Source organism: Paroedura picta, chromosome 1 (assembly GCF_049243985.1).
Source record: "Paroedura picta isolate Pp20150507F chromosome 1, Ppicta_v3.0, whole genome shotgun sequence".
Taxonomy (NCBI): Eukaryota; Metazoa; Chordata; class Lepidosauria; order Squamata; family Gekkonidae; genus Paroedura; species Paroedura picta.
The window spans coordinates 39,834,910-39,858,889 of NC_135369.1; the positions used below are offsets into that span (position 1 = coordinate 39,834,910).

General features: G+C 40.7%; 1 protein-coding gene across 38 annotated transcripts in view; it reads left to right on the forward strand.

Annotated features, from left to right (window-relative positions):
• The window catches only part of NRXN1 (neurexin 1), a 1,166,434-nt gene that overhangs the window by 542,978 nt on the left and 599,476 nt on the right, over positions 1–23,980 (forward strand). For 28 of the 38 annotated variants that reach the window (XM_077334465.1, XM_077334492.1, XM_077334639.1 and 25 more), the window contains 2 exons: positions 2,236–2,439; positions 4,948–4,974. In XM_077334465.1, the coding sequence (XP_077190580.1) occupies positions 2,236–2,439; positions 4,948–4,974 (231 nt within the window). The remainder of the gene's footprint in view (positions 1–2,235; positions 2,440–4,947; positions 4,975–23,980) is intronic. The other 10 variants (XM_077334531.1, XM_077334745.1, XM_077334589.1 and 7 more) reach the window with 1 other exon arrangement.

Below are 23,980 nucleotides of genomic sequence, written 5' to 3' on the forward strand. Positions count from 1 at the left end.
GGGATCCTGGAGAAATGCTTCTAGTCAGCATAGCTTCTGGACCCTCCCCACAAGAGACATCCTGTTGTCTGTCAACATAGACAATACTGACCTTGATTAGCCAATGGTCTGATCCAGGATAAGGGGGTTCCACCTATGGATTTAACAAGCTTTCCCATTCATTTACGTAGTCCGCATTCCATTGAATGGCCTCCTCCATCCGGTAGGAGCCTTCCAGTAACTGTAATGTCATGGTGACCCCCCTGCACACATATTTGCCTTCCAGTAGCATTTTAATAAACCCATTTTCTTCCTTTACATGGTTGCATTCCCAGTGCAGAAATGATAGTCAAGCTATTATCCCCTGCCCTAGAGGCTGTGACTGCTTAATGAGCAGCATATTATCAAACATTTCTTCCAGTTGTTTGGAACATAAACTTCTGGTCCACTGGCACTTAGCCTACCAGTCTCTTTGGAATATGGAACAAGAGGAGGGGAGCTTATAATGGAGACTCTCTAATATGACTCTTGTTCCATAGATTGAAGACCCAATCATAAGAACTGCTTTGCCAGCAAATAAGTGTTTGGGACTGAGTTCAAAGATTACAACAGCAGTGCCATGTGTATGGTGTTGCTCCAGCACTGATGCTCAGTGCAGACCATTGCACTCATGCTGCATTGTAGATTAGCACTGCTGTACCTCCTTTATCAGACTACTGTGAGAGCTGTTATGGTGCTGTATTGGTTCACGTGTGTGCACAAACAGAAATCTGGGTCCCAGTCCCACCCAATAGTCAGGGCTGGATTAAGACAGAAGTGTCAGGTTTAGGAAGTGCCACAGCATTGCTTAAAAAAAATGAAAAGTAACTGAGTCGTTTTAGCCATTTGTTTGCATTTAGAAGCCGCTTACAACCTGTGAACCTTGAGTAGGTTGCTTAGCTTGTACATAAACCATTTCTGGCAACTCTCCTCCTTCGATACCACACTGAGAAGAAGAAATGCTTTGGCATTTTAATCAAAAAGATGAGCAGCTGACACTTTTCATGGTGTGGTGAAATGACTCTGTTCACCTGCAGGCCCTATTCACCTGCAGAGTTCTAAAGAGTTCCTATTACCTTCGAGCCTTTGCCCAGATCTGCAGTCTTCCACATCACAATGGTATCTTCAGCAGGCTAAAGCTGAAAGCTCTGCCTGCCTCAAAGGAATCCACTGAGAAAATACCCCCTCTTCCTTGTGCCAAGGAGTTTTAATATCTTGGTAGGCAAGGTAGGTTAGGTCAAAGAAGCTTTCCCTCAAGTCTCCAGGAATCAATTTCTCTAGGATTTTCAACCTCCAAACTCTGTTCTCAGATACCTGCCTGGGTCGAATTGTAGAAAGTGTGAGCTGACCACTTCATTATATCTGGACAGACCTGCCATTTGTGCTGCTGGATAACAGTTGACCTCTCCCCCCTTCTCCTCTGCCAAGAGAGAGGGGGGAAAGTATAGGTTTTGTATAGTTCATACCTTCAAACATGTATTTCTCCACACATGACATGGAAGTAAATAAGTCAGGCGATAGTTTTGGTCAAGCTTCTTGGCAATCTTGGGGAGAAAGCTCCTGAAAGGAAGGCTGGATCCACATCACTCTTGCTCTGTATAAAACACCATAGCCCACCATGCACAAAAGCTTACTTGTCATTGAACACCCCTTTCCCATGCAGAAAATGTGTCATCCCCCCCCCACACACACACACATACACAGACACACATTTTGATAAAGTTGGGAGTTGCGTTTAGCAGTGCAGACCTGTTGCAATTAGTCACACAGGCTCAAAGCACTTTTGCTTTGCTTTTTAAAATAATAGACAGGAATATAACAAGGGGGCACCGTCAGGCCGTAATGTTACATCTCTTCCCAGAAAAACCTGGAAAAGATGTTACACAATTTGAACTGCCAAAAACTCTATGGTAAAACCACGGATTTCCTGGCAATTCCGAGAGCAGAGTGATAGCATTTCTGGATTTTCCCTAGATGTGATATAATGCCACCACGCCAATAAGGATTTTCTTTTCTCCCGCTGGCCACCAGAGTGCCAGTGGACAACTGGAGCAGGGAGTGGGGGGCTGATGAAAGACTAATGCCAGAGTCTCTGGAAAGGCACTGCTTAACAATACATTCTGACGTGGGTCTTGCATTCACTCTGCACCCTTTGCTGTGTAGAAGTCCACTCTTCTATTCCTCTTTCAATGTTTCTTTCTGCTTGTATGTTTTCAGAGGCAACGGTTCTAAGCTACGATGGAAGCATGTTTATGAAAATACAACTCCCCCTGGTGATGCACACTGAAGCAGAAGACGTGTCGTTACGGTTCAGGTCTCAGCGGGCTTATGGCATTCTGATGGCTACGACGTCCAGGGAATCTGCTGACACGCTGCGTTTAGAGCTGGATGCAGGACGAGTTAAGCTAACAGTCAACCTAGGTAACATTCCCTCCCCCATCCCTACCCCAAAAATTAACATCTTGGCCATTCCTATTTATCTTTGCCTGCAAACATCTATTCAACAGCCTGTTTGCCACTGAAAAATGAAGTGACATAGATATGTAACCTGTGTGCATATGTATGTTCATTATATATATTTATAAGTATAATATATATATATTTAAGTCCATTACTTATTTTGTTTAAGTCTTTTTATTCTCCACTATAACACACCACAATTAATTTTAAATTGAGGGCTGTTCTAATAAGAGAAGATCAGAATGTCAGGGACATAGATTCAGAACTGTGCAAACAACCAATGGGATTTTAGTTGTAAATATTTCCATGTGCTTTTTGATATAATAAATATATTTCCCTATTCAGTGGCTCCTTTGGCACATGGAAGAACAAGCATGCACATGTAATCTCTATTTTAATGTTGGGAAAGTCCTGCCTGTGTCTCTATGTTGTCGGTGCAAACTGTTCCCAACTATGAAATAGATGGTGAAACTGTTGCCCAATGGAGCTTCATGTCTAGACAGGAATGCCTATAAGTTCTAGAAGAGTCCATTCTGATACTACTCTGACAGCTAATCACATGAGCAGAGCAAATTCAGAATGTGTATGTGCATGTGTGTAAGACAGAGAAGGTTGTTCATATGAGCAGTGTTTTTTGCTCTATGTGATTGCTAGTATGTCATTAGAACAAACTGTGATAATTAAAGCCGATAACTTCTCTGTCCCTTTTAAATATTTCATTTTAGCCCAGCATGCAAACTATGCACATGCAAAATTTTATAACAATTGCGAGTCAAAATTGTTTCTTGTTTACTTTGGTCTTCTCTTTATAGCAGCCTGCCATTCTATGCAGTCAATTCCATCTCTGTCTCTCTGCCCCCCTTCTTCTCTTTCTTCTTTTTCTCCCTCCCTTTCTTCTTTTCCCTTTATTTTTAAAGCACAAACCTCATAGTGATTTTTTGTGTCACCAATAACACAACCCTTCAATGCCCAAAGACTGCGGCCCTCGGCGAACAGCCATGTGAACACAAACAACATAAGCTCTTCTACAGAAATATAATTATGCTTTCCTAGGTTTTCACAGCAATTGCAAATGATCAGGGTCAGTTTTCAAGGAGGCTCCTAATGCGGGTGGTACCAGAACAACTTCCTTCTTGCTCTATTTTCAAGACCTTTTGTACGCCACATTCAAAACTAGTTATGAGGTAATTTCACTTTTAAACTGCAAAAAAAGAGAGAAAGAAAAAATTGTAGGCTAGATTAATATATTCAACATCATTTTTTTGAGGAAAGCAAGGTCAATGAATTTGGATGATGTTAATTAGATTTTGGAGTTGGGAATTCATGCATATTTGAAATAAGGAACTTCCAATCTCCTTGGGCTTCACAGAGAGCCCTCTAGTGAAATTTAGGATAACTGCAATCAGAGGTTGTTTCAATAATCAGAAGGCCGTGTGGTGGTGGGCAGGGGAGGGGGCTCTTGCAAGAAAGCTTTCTGTAGAATGAGGCATGTAGGTGATGTTCCTTGGCTGTTTGCCACCACTTTTCTGATGCGGTTGACGACACATGACAAACTCAGCTACATGGAAACAAAATCTAGGTTCTATTTTTTTTAAGTATACATATATATATATATATTTATGAGTGTGTGTATGTATATATTATTGATCTTCAAATGAATTTAATAGAGGAATCACTGAAAAGACTCACAATTTGAACATCAACTTTTAATTTGCCCATATCAGACATAATACAAGGCAGTCTTCCCCCCCCCCACTCAAATACCACAGGAATTAAATAAATACTTCTCTCTTTTATTAGAGATCAAATGAATAATGACAGTACATATTGGTAGGTCTCACTGAAGGGAAAACATCAAAAAGAAGCCATAGTCATGATTCCCTATTATTTCCAATTAAAATTAACATTTCATAGATGTAACACTGTCCTGCAATTTATTCAATAATTGAAGTGGGGCTAAGAACATTATAGACATTGGGAGATCATTTAGAGTACTGTAGTTGAGGATAATTGTACATATTTACAATTGTATATGCCTTTGAGGCGTTAACTGTGGTCCAGAACATGTGGCTTTTGGCTTGGTTTGCTCTATTCCCCATTGTGACGGAGCACTTTTGAATTAAAGCGAAGATCAATCTGTTCTTTCATATATGGGGGAGAAAGTGGCAGCTGACTAAAATCCAGCATCTGGAACAGTTTCCCACAATCTTTTTTCTCCACTTAGATTTGTCACCATGTAGCTTTGTTTGAAATTGGCCATATTTTTTTTACCCTATACTATCACTTCTATTTATAAAGTTTTATCACCATATATCTGCGTTATACGGCAATACGGAAAGAATAATAACACACAGTGGCCATGTTTGCATGTGTCTGTCCCCGGAAGGGTGGACTGTGATTTTATTGGATGTCTGCAGCTATTACTTTGAAGGATAAATTTTCATTTCTCATCTATTCTTCCCCATCTAGACTGTATCAGGATTAACTGTAATTCCAGTAAGTGCCAATTCAAAATTTTTAAACTTATTATTCCTCCATTATGCAATATTTTGCAAACTTTAAAGTAAAACTTTGTGTGTACCATTGTTCCATAGTTAATTATTCACAATATGAAAGGACACTGCTAACTACATGTTTGTGAAAAGAAATCCTCACACATACACTATATTCCTCACACACATACCATATTTCTATATGGGCCATTCATTCATGGAAGCAAATGGAGGTCCCTCCTCAGAAATTTCTGCAGAAAGCCTAAAGTCTAAATTGTTCTATTAGAGGAAAAGGAGAACAGACCAGGCCAATGTGATTTAAGCAGGGTTGCTTGGTTGTCTGCCTCTCTCCCCCCCCCCGGTCACTAGCAAGGAATGGGGGGGGGGGTGTTAGATCCAGGTTGTGAAACTCCTGAAGATTTGTGGATGGAGCCTTAGGAGGACAGGGATCTATCTTGGTGGAGTACGTTACCATAGAGTCCAATCTCCAAGGCATCTATTGTCTCTAGTGGAAGTGATTATGGTAGTCTGGAGATGAGCTGTAATTCCAGGGGATCCCCAAGTCTCATCTAGAAGCTGGCATCCCTAGATTTAAGTAAGGCATACATCCAAGGCAATTATCCTTTGTGTCTCCTGGACATGGTACTCCTTCAAGTCTCCTTTCATTTGTTTATTCTGTAATCACTGCTTATGACAATGTATATACTGTACATGTAACAATTTAGCTGTGATAATAATGGGAAGTGCTTTTAATATTATTTATTCATTTCATTTCATAGAATCATAGAAGCATAGAGTTGGAAGGGGCCATACAGGCCATCTAGTCCAACCCCCTGCTCAACACAGGATCAGTCCAAAGCATCCTAAAGTGTTTCATACTTTTCTCCCCAATAGGAATCCAAAGTGACCTCCAACCATTGCCCCCTTATCCATTTTATCCTCATCATGAAGTAGATTAGGCTGAGAGTGTGTGAATGGTCCAAGGTCAGCCAGCAAATTTCCACGGCACAGTGCAGATTCAAACTTGGGTCTGGGTCTGAAAGATACTAGTCAGACACTCGGCCTCCTAAATCGTGCTATCTCTCTAGCACTTGTTGGCCTAACTAAACCACCCTCGATGCACACACATGTTGCAGCAGTCAAAGAGTCTGATATAAAGACTCATAATGCACACTCTCAAAATCCATACAGCCCTTTTTGTTATCTGGAATATTTTTATCCTGCCACTCTCAGAAGAAAAAAAGAAGAAGAAAAAAACCTGCATCCCACAACTCAGAATGTGCCAATATTCTCATGCCTTGTTATTCTGGATTGCATATCTCCTGTGTATGGGAAAACCGGCATATACATAGGAATGTTCCATTCATTTTGTGCCCAGAGATGCTCCACTTGCAGTTCACCATTCATTGAAAAAGATGGGGAAACCATAAAGCAAATGGATCCCCCTGTGTGCTTCAGAGCCCAAAAGAGGTGATTTTTTTAAATCATGACCACCACATACTGTTTTCCAGTCTATTGTTTTATTATAGTCATCCTTCCAAACAAATAGAGTTGTTTGTTCCCCAGTGAAAATAAATATTGCTAAATGCTTGTTGCTAAGGGAGCACTGTAAAGGGGTGTTCATTCAAGAACATATTAATGGCCTATGAGGTTATAGTTGTGTGATGGTTTCTTTTACACACTGATCATTATAGATCTTGTAGACTGAATGTTTTTAATTGTATGTTATGCATCACGAACGAATAATTTTTCAACCTTTTTGATATTATTTGGATTAAGATGCTATGTTCTGAAAGAGGATGATGGACTGTGATTTTATATTGAGTCTTTGGAGCTCTCAAATTTTCCATTGTAAGTACAAGAGATTCTAGTTTCATTTGGGACAGTGTGGGGGTATTTTAAAGAAAATTATGCATAGCTTATCAGACAAAATGGATGTCATGTGCCAGTATTATATCAAATAACATATGATCAACTGAAGCAAAATTAAGCCCTTTAACAGCCACCCAATTCATTATAGGTCCCCATCCCAGTTCAATGGGAGAGGTTTCAATAGGCTCTCAGTTATTTTTTGTAATCATCCTCCATTATATTAAACTTGAGTGATGAACTTTGGCTAGACCATACCTTGGATTTCCATGTACTAAATGATGCTACTGTTCAATTTTAGTTCATTTCAACAGCATTTACTAGATTTGGTAAGGGAGAGTGCTTGATGGATTACTGCCAAAGCACTCGTCTCAAAGCACTGCTTATTTGGGTTTCTTTTTGCTTTCAGAATACTCTGAATCTGAAACTAATTATGAGAAAGTCAATGATGCAAGTGTGCCACACATTCAGTTGCCTTCTTATAGCAGACTAATCCTTAAATTATAGGCTTCATTGTGCAAATTACTAAAATAGTTTGCAACACAATTTTCAAATCCTAAACTGCTGTCAAATTTTAAACAATCACATAAATTATATTTTAAACAAGCATTTGAACCTTTCTTGAAGGATATCATTAACAAGTCTTTAAATGATAATATACCAAGACTATAATACATTCTTCTAGAATCGGAGTTGCTTCCAGTTATCAAAAATAGCATCCGGGTGATGGTCATTTAAAGGAGAAAAGTATGGAATGGAGCTTTTGTTCACTGCTAACAGACTTCTGTGTTCACCCAATGGTAATTGTAGACATAGAAAAAGCCATTCATGCAATGAATGACCTTCTTTAATGCTGAAGAGTATGTCTATTCTCTGTGGCCAGTTGTAGTGTGTAACATATATCTTTTTTCCTGATGTACCATCCTATAATTTGGCAAAGAGAAGCTTGGAAGAAATCTGCAAACACACTTAATACATTGCTTTTGTGTAGGATTGAATTGGATGTGAGGGCAGTCTTCGTCATGGGCTTGCTGGGATAACTATTCCAGACTAGTCCCATCATGAATGGATGCACCACAAAAGGAGATCCCACGTAGTTTTAGCATGGCAGTAACAGGTGGCACAAGCGAGCATGCCATCGATAAGTTAATTCAATAAGTGAACAGGCCATCTCACATGATTATAAGAATGTAGAACTCTTGATTGTTTCCATTACTGCTAATTTGGCTCCAATAAGCATTGAAAGTACCATATGTCAAAATTGGGAGATAAGTTTGAAATGTCAGAAGACTTGCCTCCCAAAAGGAAGCAGATGAAACAGCATTACTTTACTGCCCTGATCTCTCCATGCCAGTCTTTGACTTCAGCCATTTTGTTGCCATTTTTTCCGTAGTAAGGAAGAAGAGATACTTTCTATATTAAAACCATAATCAATCTATACAGATGTTAAAGGTGTGTATGTCCTGACTGAAATTTCTTTTTTCACTGATCAAATCTTAAATGTCATGTTTTGAATCCAGACTCCAAATTGCCTTTTGAATATATTTGACCAAATTCTTTCTTTCTTTCTTTCTTTCTTTCTTTCTTTCTTTCTTTCTTTCTTTCTTTCTTTCTTTCTTTCTTTCTTTCTTTCTTTCTTTCTTTCTTTCTTTCTTTCTTTTCAATACAACTCAGCTGTATTGATGCTCAGTACAGAATCATGCTTCAAGCAAGGGGTGGGGTGGTTGCATGCCTAACAGTGCAATGTTCTAGGATACAACAGAACCCAGTGCATTTGTGGCAATGGGCAGCTCAACAAGACTGATGTGAAGTACAGGATCACAATTCAAACAAAGAAGGGTTGCAAGCCCACTGCAACCAGTTAAGTGTACAGAATGCCCAGTAGAACCAGTGCCACTGCAAGATTAAAATGACTGATCTCAACACAGAGTCACAAATTCAAGCAAGCAAGGAAGATTTGAGTTTGCTAGCTTTGTGCAATAAAGGGGGACTCTTTTGATACTGATAACTGTTTCCAAGGCTGGAGAATTTGGTCACACAAACACACAACTCCAGTACAAAATTTGTTAAACATTTTGTTTTTGTGGAGACAGTCTGTCTAGAAAAGTATCAATTCATCACCCCATAAAAACGTGTTGATCTGCCATGAACTTTAGTGTGTTAAGCACAAACCAGCCAAAAGGTAAGCTAGGGTAAAGGTAGGGTTAAAAGACTTAAGGCAGGATAAAAAACATGTTGAGCCCTGAAGCATCCAATGGTCCACTTCATCCAGAATAAAATAACATTTCCCAACTAAATAGGCACAAGCATATATCTAATTAAAAATATAATAAGTAAGTAAATAAGTATGGACATGAAGTCCCAAGAAATTCCCTGGGCTTGCCCCTGAGCAGTTGCCATTCATAAGTGGTGGACTCACTCAGGAGACAGTTGGAGGAAATTAGGAAGTAACTGTAGTGGAGCTATCTGGAACCCAGCTGATCACGGACTCCCATGGAGAGGGAGCTAAATGTAGACACAGCAATAGTGGAGCAGAAGGCCTCTGTGGAATTAGTTCACCATACACAAGACATGGTTTTGGACAGACTATAATGAAGGTAATATATGAACTCATGAAATAATATGGTGTCTTGAAAATTTGCTCATACGGCGGACTTGTGGTTCCTTGCTCTCTCCACCTTCTAAACATATTTCATGTGATAGATGTATTGGGATACCTACCAATTGTCACAACCTAAAGATTCTGAACCACAGTTCCCCTCAGTCCCAGACACTGGAACAAAACTGAAGTTAGTATTTATTGAAGAAAATCAGGAAGCATCAGTTGGAACTCAATACACAGGAAAAGGCATTGTCAAAGACACTGGTACCCTGAAGGGCCATGGCAAATATACCCTCTGGCCCATGCCCCCCCCCTCCATCACCATATTTCAGACAGAGACAGCTAGTCACAACCAGGTGCAAGGAACAGCAACCCAGCATGTTTGCCTCTTTGCCGTGAACAGACATAACAAACATGCTTTACAATTCAGAGGGCTAGAGAAAAGCCAGGTACACAGAGTAGGAAAGGGCAATGACCAAAGGTATAATTCAGGTTGGGAGACAAACTGAATGACATGGCTAAAATGTGGCACATGACACAATTCTGAAGGGGTAAGGGGCACAAGCAGAACAACAGAGTTCTAATTATTTTTAGGTATCGTCCCAAACAGGCGTGCTTTATACAAGCTCATAACAGTGCTAGCAGATTGTGTGTCCTCCCATTTTTGTGACAATGCGACTGGAACAAAATATAATCAGGGATGGACTTTCCCGTATTTCTACAACTGACTCCATATTCATATTGACACCATAATTGGACTGAAATATTTCATATGTGGATATAAATACTGGTGGACAAATATGTTGTAGAAAAACATTGGAACACGATCATATCTTGAAGCAAACACAACCATGTCAGACTAAAAATCTGCTTGCTGAAATATCATTGTGGCTAATCCTAACAGTGCAGTCCTAAATAGGCTATGCCCTATAGTAGGTAGTGGAAGAAGGGCAGGGAAAAAAGGATGAGAGAAGGGACTCATCTCCCAAGTGAACTGCAAATGTAGGGTCAAAAGACATTGTGACTTCTTGACCTTCACAAGGATATAATTGGCCTTCTCTGTCATGTTTGTCTTTAAAGTTCTATCAGCTGTTTGTCCCCAAAAGAAAAATGTGTGAAAGCGACCATATGAGGTGAGAAAGATGACACTCCACTTTTTCTAGTTCAAATAAATTTGGAATGGTATTACACTTCCTTCAAAGGTGACATTTCCCCATGCATCAGCTTTCATCTGATGATACTTCTGTAGGGTTAAATTTTTTGTTTCATGGTGATCTGAACTACATTCATGTACCTCTTTTTTTTTCCCTACAAACATTTATTGTTTGAAATCGTGGATGCAGTTGAAACTTTTACTTGGCTTCCAGCCAATGCATTATGGAGGGATGACATTTTTGTGAACAGATGTCATCTTAAGACAGCTGCACTATTTAATGAGTAATCCTAAACTGGGTTGGAGTCGGTAGGCTTAGAAGGGTCTAACTCTGCATAGAATCACACTGTAAGTCAGTTATCAGGATAAAACCTTTAAATCATTTGAAAAAGTTTCCATTATTACTTAATTTGCATACCCCCCAATCAAAAATAGTCATTTAAAATCTATTTTATCCCTATATTCTTCCTAGGACCTCTGGTCAGCACACACCCATTTGACCCTCACACCAACCCCATGAGGTAGGTTAGTCTGAGGAGAAACAACTGGTCCAAGATCACCCAGCAAGCTTCCATGGCAAACAGGAATTTGAACCCCATTCCTTCTAACAATAGCAACTTCATATTTGCTTTTAGTGCCAATACTCAAAAAAGTCACAGGTAGCTTAAAATAAACATTTGCCTTCTTCTCTAGGACCAAACAGTGTACATCTCTGGAGTTTTGGGATAGGGAACATGGTGGTGCAGAAGGGAGTCAGATATTCTTCTCCTCCCCATACCATTTTCCTTGTCAGATTGTGCTTGCCATTAAAAGAAAGCAAGCACATTTTTTCCATATCTTAAAGCTGCCCTGGACATTTTGTACACAGTGAAACATCTACTTTTAAGGGATCGATTATAGGTCAGCCATCCAAAAGATAGAATTCCATCTATTTCATGTGGTCTTAAACAATTCTCCTATGATGCTGTGATTCGGATGCTGTGATACGGATGACTGCCATCTCAAAATAAAAGTTCTTTCTCTTTCCACAATATAGATTTATTCCTTAGGTGAGTTACATTGATCATTTAATTGACTGATCTATTAAAACTCATCAGGCAATATCCCTAAATACTTAGAGGTGGTCAGTAGCATCTTAAAGACTAGCAAAGCTGGAAGCTGAGTATGAGTTTTTGTAAGTCACTGCTCATGTCTTCAGATGCAGCTTTAAAAGCCTAAGGCATTTCCGCACATCAGAAAAAATAGCATTATGAATGTCGTGGTGCTAAATATTATCACACCTCCATGCCCCTCCTCACCTTTTTGCTGTCTCACTTTTATCTGCTGCCTTTTTGCGCTTTTCACCCTCCTCAAGTGCTGCTGGAAATGGCGGAATAGAGCAACATGCTTTATGCATGACTCTCTTCCACCTGTCACTCAATCCAGGCAGCCGATCCCCTTTCTCCATGTTCTAAAGGTCCCACAATGCCCGCTAATTAAAAAAAACACATTCATAGTTCTCTGTTTAAACACCTATGCATATAACTTTTAAATATTAATCCTTTTCCTGATTGTGGGGGGGGGGGGGCTTTAGAAAGGCATGCTTTGTGTTACAAGTTTGGGGTGGAGGGAATTATTTCTGGTTTTGCCTGCATGCTTGTCTGCCTATTCGTTGCTCCAGGATGTTAGTCCTTTAAAAAAAAATCCCTTCCCTGGGAACAAGGGAGAGGGAGGCAGGTGCGAGGGTGGGACGGGGCAGACACTTTTAGTGCATTTGAGCCTCCATACCTTCCCTCTGCTGGTTGTTCTCCCTTAGCTAGCGCTAAATAGGTTGGGGAATCCACTGTATATGATTTCCCAACTAGCACTTTAAAATGGAGGATGTAGCCAGCCAGTTACTGCCCAGATGCTGGATGTTGGCGATGTCATATGGAGGGGCTGGAATATAACGACTACGTAAGGTTAGCATTTCACAACATTTAAAGGGTGCGGAATGCCCTCAGACCCAGCCACAGTTTTTGTTAAGTCTTTACATCGCTCCTGAATTCTTACTCTTTTCTACAGCTATAAAGAGACTAACAGTGCTACCTGGCCCCTCTCCCAAATGAGAAAAAAACAGTTTGAAGGGTCATTTCAAAAAATATGAAAAAATCCACTTGTGTTATTTTTGGTACCACTTCTGTATTGGCTGCTTCAAAATGTTGTTAAATATCAACCCAAGCAATGTGGGGGCATCTCCAACAAGGGAGATATGCAGTAAAATATTTACTTAGGTAGTTGCTATATTGACTTCTCTCCCTTCTAACATTGCATTAGAAGCATTTTGTGGCTCAAAAAATGCTTCCAACATTTTTGTGCTGGACACAAAAGGAAAAGAATAAAGGAAAAAAGAGAAAAATAAAAAAAAGACTAGGGAAAATAAAATGCAGGTCTGATTTATTTAGTACAATTTAATCCCATCCTTTCTTAAAGGAGCTCATGGCAACATATGTAATTCTCCATTGTATCACAACAATGACCATCCAAGGTAAGGCAGGATAAAGGAGAGTAACTGGCTCAAAGTCACCAAATAAGCTTAATAGAAGAATGAGAAGTTGAACCTGGCTCTCCCAGATCCTAGTCTGACACTTAAACAGCTACACAAATCTGACTTACGTACTGCCCCATAACTGTTCTTTAAAAAAAATGCAATGAAAAATCACCATGGCTACATACCAGTCAATTACTGCAAGGCTTCCATCCATTATTTTTGGACTCTGTGACACAACAGTGCCTTTGGATTGTGCCTGGCAGACTGCCTTGGTAAGTTCTTGGTAGTGCCAGACAATGGAAATTCACTTCTCTTGTACTGGTGTAAACTCTGGAAGGCAGGATTGGAACTAGAATTGAATGGTGTATTGGGTGAGATTAACCAAATGGTTAGGGTGGAGGTCATTGGTTTGTTGTAAACTGGAATATGGAGTTCCATTAGGATGATCTCCAATATCCAGCGCAACAGCCACAGCCCATGAGCAAGATTGGTGGAGATCACGGCAGGATTGAATGCTTCAAACAGAATAGCATAACCTGGAAGTAGCCTAGTCCAGGGCTGCTGAAGTTAGAAACCAGGCAGTTTGTCCAAGCATAGTAGAAAAGAGGGAACAAACATGACTAGAGGTTCTCGCTCAGACAAAGAGAGCAGCATGACATAGTGGTATTTATAGCCAGACCATTATGTGTGGAGAGAAGTGGAGCCATGCTGCCCAAGTAATACTTATAGCTCTTCCACTCCCTCCCTCCATGAAGCGGTCCTGAAGACCCCTTGCAAGGCTGTTTCCAGGGATAAGAATCCCACACAGCCATTGCCTGGCTGTATCCTGTTTAATAGTCATAGAACACTCTCCAGGCTTTCCTTTTGTTGCTTGCAAGTTTTCTATGTCTCATTCTCTCTCCTTTCTACACTTTTCTCCTTCCTTTTCTGTTCTTATATATACTCAGTTTTCTTCCTCTGTTCGGTATGTGTGCATGGGCGCTTGTGTCTCTCCTGTGTCTCTTTCATTTTCTTTGATGTTCGACAGATGTGTACAGTTGACTGGATGCGTTGCAAGGCCACCTGCTCCTGCAGAATGTTCACTGACAAGCATTTCTACAATCCTCAGGCCACCCAAGGATTTTTTCCCTATTATCTTATTGGCAAATGGTAGGAGAGACTTAGATCAGACATAGATGTTCAGACAAAAGACATCTCTCAGCCAGCATTTCTGGGAGAGAGGCAGAAATTTAATAAAGACCATTTGTCTCCTTGATATCTCAAGTTCTCCATAATGCACAGGGTGCATAAGAGACTTCTATCTATTCTCCTGTGGGTACTACAAAATCTCATTTAATGATCAAATTGAATAATCCATTGATCAAATCTATGTGCTTATCCTTACAGGATTTGCTGAATGGATCGCATAGAATTAAAGTCATCTGCTCTGTTTTTCCATGCTGGATAAATAAGGAAAAAAAAACAACAACCTCAGAATGCAGACAATTGGGTTAGATGTTTACTTAGTGGAACTGAGCATCTTTAGACCTTTATTATACACAGGAGCAAGACATTGTGTGTTTGATCTGCTTATTTTGCCTGCTAAGAGCTTACAAAAGCATATTGTTAATAACAGCTTAGAATGTCAGCATGATACAAGAAACAAATTATGTCCTTTGACTACTACTCCTCAGAGGGAAAGAATAGAAAAATAATAGCATTTTCTTTTTACTTTGTAGAATCAGATCTGAAGAACAGTGGATCTGTTTTTTGCTTGTAGTGTTAACATTAAACACCATTCCTATTCAGGGGATTATAAAATCTACCCTCCCACACACACATACACACAAACACACATACCATGCATAGCTTTATTCTCCAAAGCCACTGGTAGCTAGAAGAAATGCTAACTTCACAAAAGTTAGAATATGTTAACCAATGTATCCAATTTCAACAAATATATTTCTTTCAATGGTTTTTTCTCTCCACCATAGTTCGTAGAATGGGTGTGGCATATTCAAAATGCAAATAGATTACTAACTAAACTTGACTCATTAATTGGGTATACTTGTTAGTATAAAAGGGATAAAAAGAGTGAGGGGACTTCACACGCTTGCTTTTCAGACTAGAATGTATAGGTATGTAAAACCTGAAGCAAGAGAGCTGGAACAGTTTTCAGATGCCGACTTAGCAGTTTTCAAGTGCAGACTACAACCTTATAAAGGCCAAAGCAAAGAATAAGTGCAGAGGTCCCCAAAGATAGCAAAGGAGACCAGCACTCCTGTTCGTTCCACAGATGCACGAGTTTTGGCTGCAATTGTGAGAAGGAAAAAAATCCAATTAAAGGAGTCTGTCCCCTTCATAGCCATCTATTACATTTTCACCCCACCTTTCAACCTAGGAACACATCCCATTTTACCTTAACAACAGTGCAAAGTAAGTTAGGGCAACAAGGAGAGGCTTGCTAAAGATAGCCCCCCCCCCCCCCCCCGAAATCATGGCTGGATAGAGATTTGAAACTGGGTCTTCCGCAGCCTAGTTCAAAATTCTGATCACTATACTGATTATTCTATATATCGAAGCTAAGAGGGCAGCCTTTTCCTTGCACACAACAATGAAGAACTGTGGGATTGATTCATTTTACTTCCATGGAAAGAATGTCAAAACAAGTGAACTTTTTACTGATCTGAAAAGAGAAGCTTACTTGGAACAGAGCATGAGCCCATAGCATGAATATGTCAGGAGTAGCAAAGGAACTAATTTGATAGATTTACATCAGAGTTAAAGTGCTTTAATAGTTTTTCCCTTTCCCTGGGGAACTTTAGTTCTGTTTTCTCTGTGTTACAACTAGTAAGTAATGTTAGAGACGACAAGAGGGTTGAAAGAAATGAAAGGTAAAGATTTTGCTGGGTCTGTCTCACTTCAGAAGAACAGACAATGAGCGGATAAAAAGAAGGCAGGACTATTTAAAGCACAAATGGCTACAATCTATAGAAGAAAGGATGCCAGAAGGAAAATAGATGAAAGATCTCTGGGTAGTCTGTAGAAGTATGAAGATGTACCAAAGATTCCTGGTTTTCATTTTCTAAAGAAAAACCTGCATATTTGCAGCTGCAGAAAGGAATCCCAAACAAAGCAAGAGTTTTCTGAAAAGAAAATAGCAGACAAAAAGAAAATAATTGGAAATTTGATTACTGCCCAGGAAGCATCTCAATTTAGCCTACATCATTTTAAGAACTGGCTGATGCTTTGATACCCTGACCAAGATGGCCCAGGCTAGCCCAGTCTTATCAGATCTTGGAAGCTAAGCAGGGTTGGACTTGGCTGGCATTTGGATAGGTATCAGCTATCTGACAATGTTACAATAGATTCTGAATAATAAATGTGTCACATTTTCATTTTTCTTCACTATAAGATTTAGATAGCAGTTGTTATATAGATACTGCTTTTTAAATTGTTGATCGGTACACATAAGCATGATTTATGAGTTGGTAAAGAAAAGATCTCTGCTGGCTTTCAGCCCAGAATATGAAGTATTGAAGTATTGAAACCAAACTTGAAACCATACTGAAAACCTGAAATGTGTAATTTCTACAAAAATATTGTTTTTGGATTGGAAATGCTGATATCCCAGAATTTAAGAGTACAAGTATTAGGTTCTAACAATCATTGAGAGTTGAAAAGTGTTGCTCTGATGAGATGAAACAAAATTTGTGGCTTGGAATCATACTAATTCTTCAGTTTTGGATTACTCTACACACCAAAGCAGAAATGAGGAATTCTATCCAGTAGATGTCTGAACCCTTGAAAGAAGAATGCTATTCTACACTGTGTTGTCCCTTATTTTGTCTCAGGCAAATTTAGAAATTCTCACTTAGAAAACAATTGAGCAGTTTTTAGAGAAGCAAAACGCTTGATTTTAAAAAAAAATCACAGGGCTGTATAGCACATCTATATTTGGTCACAACTCCATTTCAGCACAAACTACAAAGAGTTTGGAAAGCTTTTCAGCAGTATGAAGATTGAACCCATCTTTAAAAAAACAAAAACAAAAAAACAAACCAAAATCTACAAAATATTTGGAATATTTTAATACATTTTGGATTCTTAAATGGAAAAAGTGGTATAAAATAAAACTCAAAGTGAATCTAGGGGTTCTTTGGCCAAGTATCAAAGGGACTGACAGGAACACATACACACAAAAACAACTTTGGTAAGACTCTTGCAGTTATTCAGAATGTTTGTGCATCATCAGATTTCTACTAAAGTGAAATGTGAAGTGGATTTGAAAGTTCCTTCACAGATAAAACTCTTGAGGGAGTTCAAGGGGACTCTCCCTCTATCAGAGAAATATACCAATAGCCAAAGATCTGTGCTCAATGAAAGTGGAAGGTGCTTCAATAGGATATTATCTCATACTCCATTTTCTTAAAGCAGATGTAGTCATGTAACTCAAATGCAGAACTTAGAATCATACAAATTCCTCAGTTTTGGATTACTCTCCACCCATAGGCCAAAGCAGAAATGAGAGAGTCTACTCATTTCTACTGAATTCTACTCAGTAAATCAGGAATTCAATGAATGAAGAATTCTACTCAGTTTCTACAAGATTGGAAGCATTCTCAATCATGCAGAAAAATAAGATGCTATAAGTAACCCAAATCCAGAAGTGGATTGGAGAAAAAAGGTCCCACTATCTTATGAACACACACATCTAGTTGATGGATTCCTAATTTGTAATTAATAATACTGATATTGCTGGGATTAGGGCAAGCAGAGTTCATAAATAATGGCAAATGTGAGCATAACCTTATGGCATGTGCAATACTTTTATGTGTTCCTGCAATGCTACTGAACCAGGCCCTGTATCAGCATAATAATTTACTTCTGTCCAGCAAGCCAGGGCTTCAACGTCTGGTCTGAAATCAGAATTTAGCTTAGTGGAGGTATCAAGCACAAGTAACTTGGGACCACCCTGAACAGAAGACAACATGATTGGCCTGGTGTGAACACTATGATTTTTGCTCTTCCCAAAGCAACAAAGGGCTGGGACCCACATACCTGAGGGACTGCCTATTGCCCTATGCCCCCCACAGGGCTCTGCGCTCTGCGGGTGAGAATCTCCTGGTCATTCCCGGCCTTAGGGAAGCACGCCTAGCCTCAACCAGGGCCAGGGCCTTTTTGGTCCTGGCCCCCACCTGGTGGAACGAGCACCCAGGAGAGCTGCGGGCCCTGCGGGACCTTCCAGCGTTCCGCAGGGCCTGCAAGATGGAGCTCTTCTGCCAGGTCTACGGTTTTGGCTGGGGCTGCCGTGGCACATCGACTGCTCTCCCCAAGGCTTCTTCTTGAACATCATTGACCTCCTTCTCCTCCCCCCCTTTTTAGGAATGGGGGGTAGGAAGGGGATTTTGTTATTGCGCCGCCATGTTGTGATGGTTTTAAGTCTTTTAATGGGAGTTTTAATGGGGTTTTAAGACATTGTAACCCACCACGAGCCATTTGGGAGTGGCAGGAAATAAATCGATTATTGTTATCATTATTTGGCTCAGGCATCCATATCCAACAATTGACTCTGGAAAACACAGTCTCTCAATTTGGATTTGGTTGTGATGTCACAAGTATTCTGTCCAGATTACTCACTATACTATGTGGGTAAAACTTCTATGGACTCACTAGGTAAACAAGTGTTGCGATATTTTATCACATTCAGAAGTCTTGAAGTAAAGACCAAGAGGCCAGTGCCATATCAAGAAGCATAGTAATGTACATCTTTTTAAGTACTATCATGTCTGTTGTTCATATAACACCTTCAGAGCTCGTCAGATGGCAAAAGTTGCTGCTTCAGGTGCAAAACACCTTTAAAATGTTACAAAGAGAAATGACTTCCACTGAAATCAACTGACTGACAGGTTCATTTATACCAGTGATTACTAAATTTTGGGGGCTACTGCCTCCTTGGCTCCCAGACCACATCCCTAGTTCACACACACACCTCTTTCTTTGTGTTAGGGCTACAGAGCCAGTTTGGTGTAGTGGTTAGGAGTGCGGACTTCTAATCTGGCATGCCAGGTTCGATTCTGCACGCAGCCAGCTGGGTAACCTTGGGCTCACCACAGTACTGATAAAGCTGTTCTGACTGAGCAGTGATATCAGGGCTCTCTCAGCATCACCCACCTCGCAGGAGTGTCTGTTGTGGGAAGAAGGAAGGGAAGACAACTGTAAGCCGCTTTGAGCCTCCTTCGGGTAGAGAAAAGCGGCATATAAGAACCAACTCTTCTTTTTCTTAATACAAATTCTACAAACAACTTCTGTAAACAAACATAGGTATTTCATGAATCTAACATAACCTAGCAAGTCAACCAATTTATTTAGCTGTTTTAGCAATTTTAATGGGATGGATGTACATAGCGCAGGGATATTAGCTTGCTAACATCAGGTTGGAAGGCACTAAAAAGTCTTAGATTCTCTGTTTCTTTTCTTGGAAAGATGTTGGGTGACTGCACTGAACCCCACTCTACTAACTATGTTGGCAAGGCAATAAAGCACATCTTGACTTTGTTCCACAATGCAGGGTAATAGTAAAAAAATTGCAACCAAATTCTTTATATGAGTTTTTGAACTTTGGCCTGAGCTCAATGTAATTTTGGAGTTAAAGCAGTTCTTCCTTAGTTCTTCCTTCACCATTCCTATCTCCTCACTGCTGATATCTATGAATAGATTGATCACCCAGTTTCTGAAAGTTTCCTCAAAGTGACTGAAAATATGCTAAGTTTTTTTGTCTGCTTTTTCAAATGTTCCAGACGCCCGGAAGATTTCATGGCTTCATATGAGAAGACTCTTTCACAAGTAGGAAAAGTTGTTGCTGTTGGTTTTTTTGCCACTGATGCAAATCCATATTTTTGAGATTGCACACTATGTTGCCTACACTGCTTTTCTTTTTTGGCTGTTGAGCAGCAGCCATATTTTATCCTAGAAAATGGATCAGCATGGCTAGAATTGGGACATTTGACACACAAAGGAGTGCCCCTTAAAGTGTTTCCATCCAAATGGGACAACAGAGAAAATGGCAGAGGGACAGCAAACAGCACAGCCCACCATAAAAATGTAACTGAAATAAATCCATGGCTAACCTGCAGGAGCTAGGAAATTGAAGGGTGGGTGTAGGCCAGGGAAGGAATGGAAGCTACCATTTCAAAATCTGCTCAGGAGCAGCGATACCTAGAACTCTATAGAACCAGCTTGCCATAGGGACAAAGTAATTATATATATATATATATGGGTGTCACTTTCTCACAAACATTGAAATCAAAGCGTATATATAGTAGAATAATTTATTTATTAATCACTATTATTAATTATTATTATTATTTTACTCAACTGAAAAACAGCAAACAGTTTTTTGTCATGACCTCTTCCAATCAGCCCAGCAATTTGGACCCAGAGTCCTCAGAGGAAAAGCCTGAGGAACCAAGCTACCAGCTGAGGAGGACCATTGGGGACAAGAAGGGCCTTATAAGGTAGTGCCACCTGTTGATGATTTGCCAGAGGCCACCTTATTGTACATGTTGCCACCAGCCCCTCAGATAGTCACCATATCTCCATTGTGCAGGTTTCAAATCCAGGGCCATAGTCTCCTGGGTCTTGTCCCCTCTCTGCAGCAATGGCAGTGACAGAAGACCTGGGATGCAGCCCAAAGGAGGCAAAGTGCCAACGTGTCCACATCAAGGCGGTATCAGAGCAGGCAGTGTCGATGATACTTATTCACCTGTTCTTGGTCACAACGCAGCACAGGAGCACACAACCTTCCATCAGTTTAATTGTGCCTGATTATTTCCCAGTCTATTTAGGCTAAATCTTGGGAAGGTTGCCTTGCTGGATCAACTGGTCCACTAGGTGCAAGTTGTGTGCCAGTTCCAGCTCCCTGTCCTTAGTTCCAGCTCCTGGCTGCCAACACCTGTTGACATTTCCAAGCCTTGCTATCTAGACCTGAAGGTGCTGCTCTGAATGCCCTTTTGCAGGACCTGTGGAATTGTGGAAATTCAGGCAGCACCCTGATCTCTTCAGAGAGCTCATTCCACCAGGTGGGGGCCAGGACAGAGAAAGCTCTGGCCCTTGTTGAGGACCAACATGCTTATTTGGGGCCAGGGATAACCAGCCGGTTGGAGGTGGTGGAGTGTAGTGCTCTTTGGGGGGTATAGGCAGAGAGAGGGTCTCTCGGGTACACTGGGCCCAGACTGCATATGGCCATGAAGGTTAGAACGAAAACCTTAAGCCTGATCTGGAATTCAATTGGGAGCCAGATTAATTGTTGAAGAGTAGGCCAGATGTGGGAACTCCAATGTGTATTGGTGAGAATCCTGGCCATGGCATTCTGAACCAGTTGTAGTTTCCAGATCAAGGATAAGGGTAGGCCTGCATAGACTGAGTTGCAGAAGTCCAGTCTAGAGGTGACCGTCTCATGGATAACTGTGGCTAGGTGTTCTGGTGCCAAGTGGGGTGCTAGTAGATTGGCTTGGGGTAAGTGGTAGAAGGCCTGCTACTCAACTCTCATGACCTGTGCCTCCATGGAGAGAGAGGCGTCAAGGATCATACCCACGTTTCTGGCAGAGTGCACTACTACTAGATGCACTCCATCCAGATTGGGTAAGCATGCTTCCTCGCTTGGTCCCTTCCTATCCAGCCACAGAACCTGTGTCTTTGAAGGGTTGAAATTCAGATGGCGCTGCTTGAGCCACTGTGTCACTGCTTCCAAGCATCTGGCTAAGGGTTCTGGGGGGTGGGGATCAGGGTGGTCATCCATCAGGAGTTGGGTGTCATCTGCATATTGGTGGCAACCCAGCCCAAGCCTCCGCACCAGCAGAACAAGAGAGCTCATGAAGATGTTAAATAGAATAGGAGACAGGACTGATCCCACATGCGAGCTGATGGTGGTTGGATACTCTCTCTCTTATTACTACCCTCTGTTTGCAACACTGGAGGAAGGAGATCAGCCATTTGAGGGCTGTCCCCCATATCCCGGCATCAGTGAGGCAGTGAGCTAGGAGCTCATAATCTACTGTGTCAAACGCTGCAGACATGTCTAGTAGTACAAGCAGCACTGACCTGTTTCAGTCCAGCTGGCTGCGGAGGTTGTCCATCAGGGTGACTAGCACCATTTCTACCCCATAGCCAGGCTGGAAACCTGACTGAAATGGGTCAAGGGCTGAAGTTTCCTTTAGGAATGCTGATATTTGGTCTGCAGAAGCCCTTTCAGCCATCAGGAAGTTCTTTCTCAAATTTATACAAAACCTCCTGTTCTGTAGTTTATATATATTATTCTGAGTTCTGTCATCCAACAGAACTGAAAACATGAGAATGGTGGTGCTGAAATTCTGGAACTTGAAAAACAACAACACAGAATTGATTCCCAAATCAGTAACGTCTTACCTGAAAACTCGCAATCATAGTAAAGGCTCCTCACGCCAAATCCTGAATTTTTCTTAAGTTCTTGGAGAAGACTCCTAATACTTTTACAACATGAATCTTCCGTCAAAAAAAAGAGTGGCATGCACAAGATTCCCAGGAAATAAGGCACTGAACAGATTAAACAAATTTGGGTTTGCTAAGCTTCAGGAGGCGCCTCTTGTGGCGCAGAGTGGTAAGGCAGCCGCCTGAAAGCTTTGCTCATGAGGTTGGGAGTTCGATCCCAGCAGCCGGCTCAAGGTTGACTCAGCCTTCCATCCTTCCGAGGTCGGTAAAATGAGTACCCAGCTTGCTGCTGGGGGGTAAACGGTCATGACTGGGGAAGGCACTGGCAAACCACCCCGTATTGAGTCTGCCATGAAAACGCTAGAGGGCGTCACCCCAAGGGTCAGACATGACTCGGTGCTTGCACAGGGGATACCTTTACCTTTACCTTTAAGCTTCAGGAAACTGTTATACCTCATGCCCACAGAGCAAATTTTATTGGATCCAAGACACTTCCGATCACGGAAGGGGGATGACCTGACTCCATGACTGCTGAGGATTCTTCTTTTAGGTAGCAGTGTTCTTCATATTACCTTTCACACCATTGCCAAGTGTAAAGGGAGAATGCACCGTGGAGAAGAAGGTGAGACAGATGCATTCTGCTCACAGTGCAATGGATTCCTTCCAGAAGGTGTAGATGTTTTTTTTTAAATTTTATTTAATCTACATTTTTTAATCTTCTAGGAATGAAAAGGAAAACAAACTCATCAGCCCAACTTTGCACTGTTGTTTTGTTTCCCAGCCTCCATCCCAGAATGTGTTTAATGATATCTGTTCCCCTGCCACTCTAAATCGAGTTTTCATTGTATAAGATGTTTATAGTTATAGAAATATTTTAAATAAATATACATTTGTCAGGCACAGCTGGGGAACATTGGAATTACTATTGACAGCTTTTTTCATTATGAACCGCAACACCACTTTTGAAATTCATCCTGATAAAAGACTTCCCAGCAGGCATTTAGCTCTTGTGTACTTTATGCTGTTTTTTCTCCATTATCATTATGAAAATAAGATCGGCAGCTCATTTGATAATATGCTTTCTGGAGAGGAAATGGTATTAAGAGATTGTTGAAAGTATGAGTCACTACCACCAACAAAAATCTTCTATTAAAATATATTTTTCTGTCTAGTATGTTTCAGCTTTGTTTCTATTTAAATGTTCTATCCGCAATAAGCACACAGTGGCTTATTAGCAAAACCTCACAAACTGTTTCCTTAGATTCTTGACAATGAGTGCAACAATTCATTCTTGACAAGATGGTTAAATCTACTGTTCAAGTGCTGCTACCTTTTCAAACTACAGGACAATTTACAGTTAGGCTACAGTTATCCTAAGGTTTGCTGACTGGCTCAGTCAGGTCTCCTCTACAGTAGTACCATCAGACGTA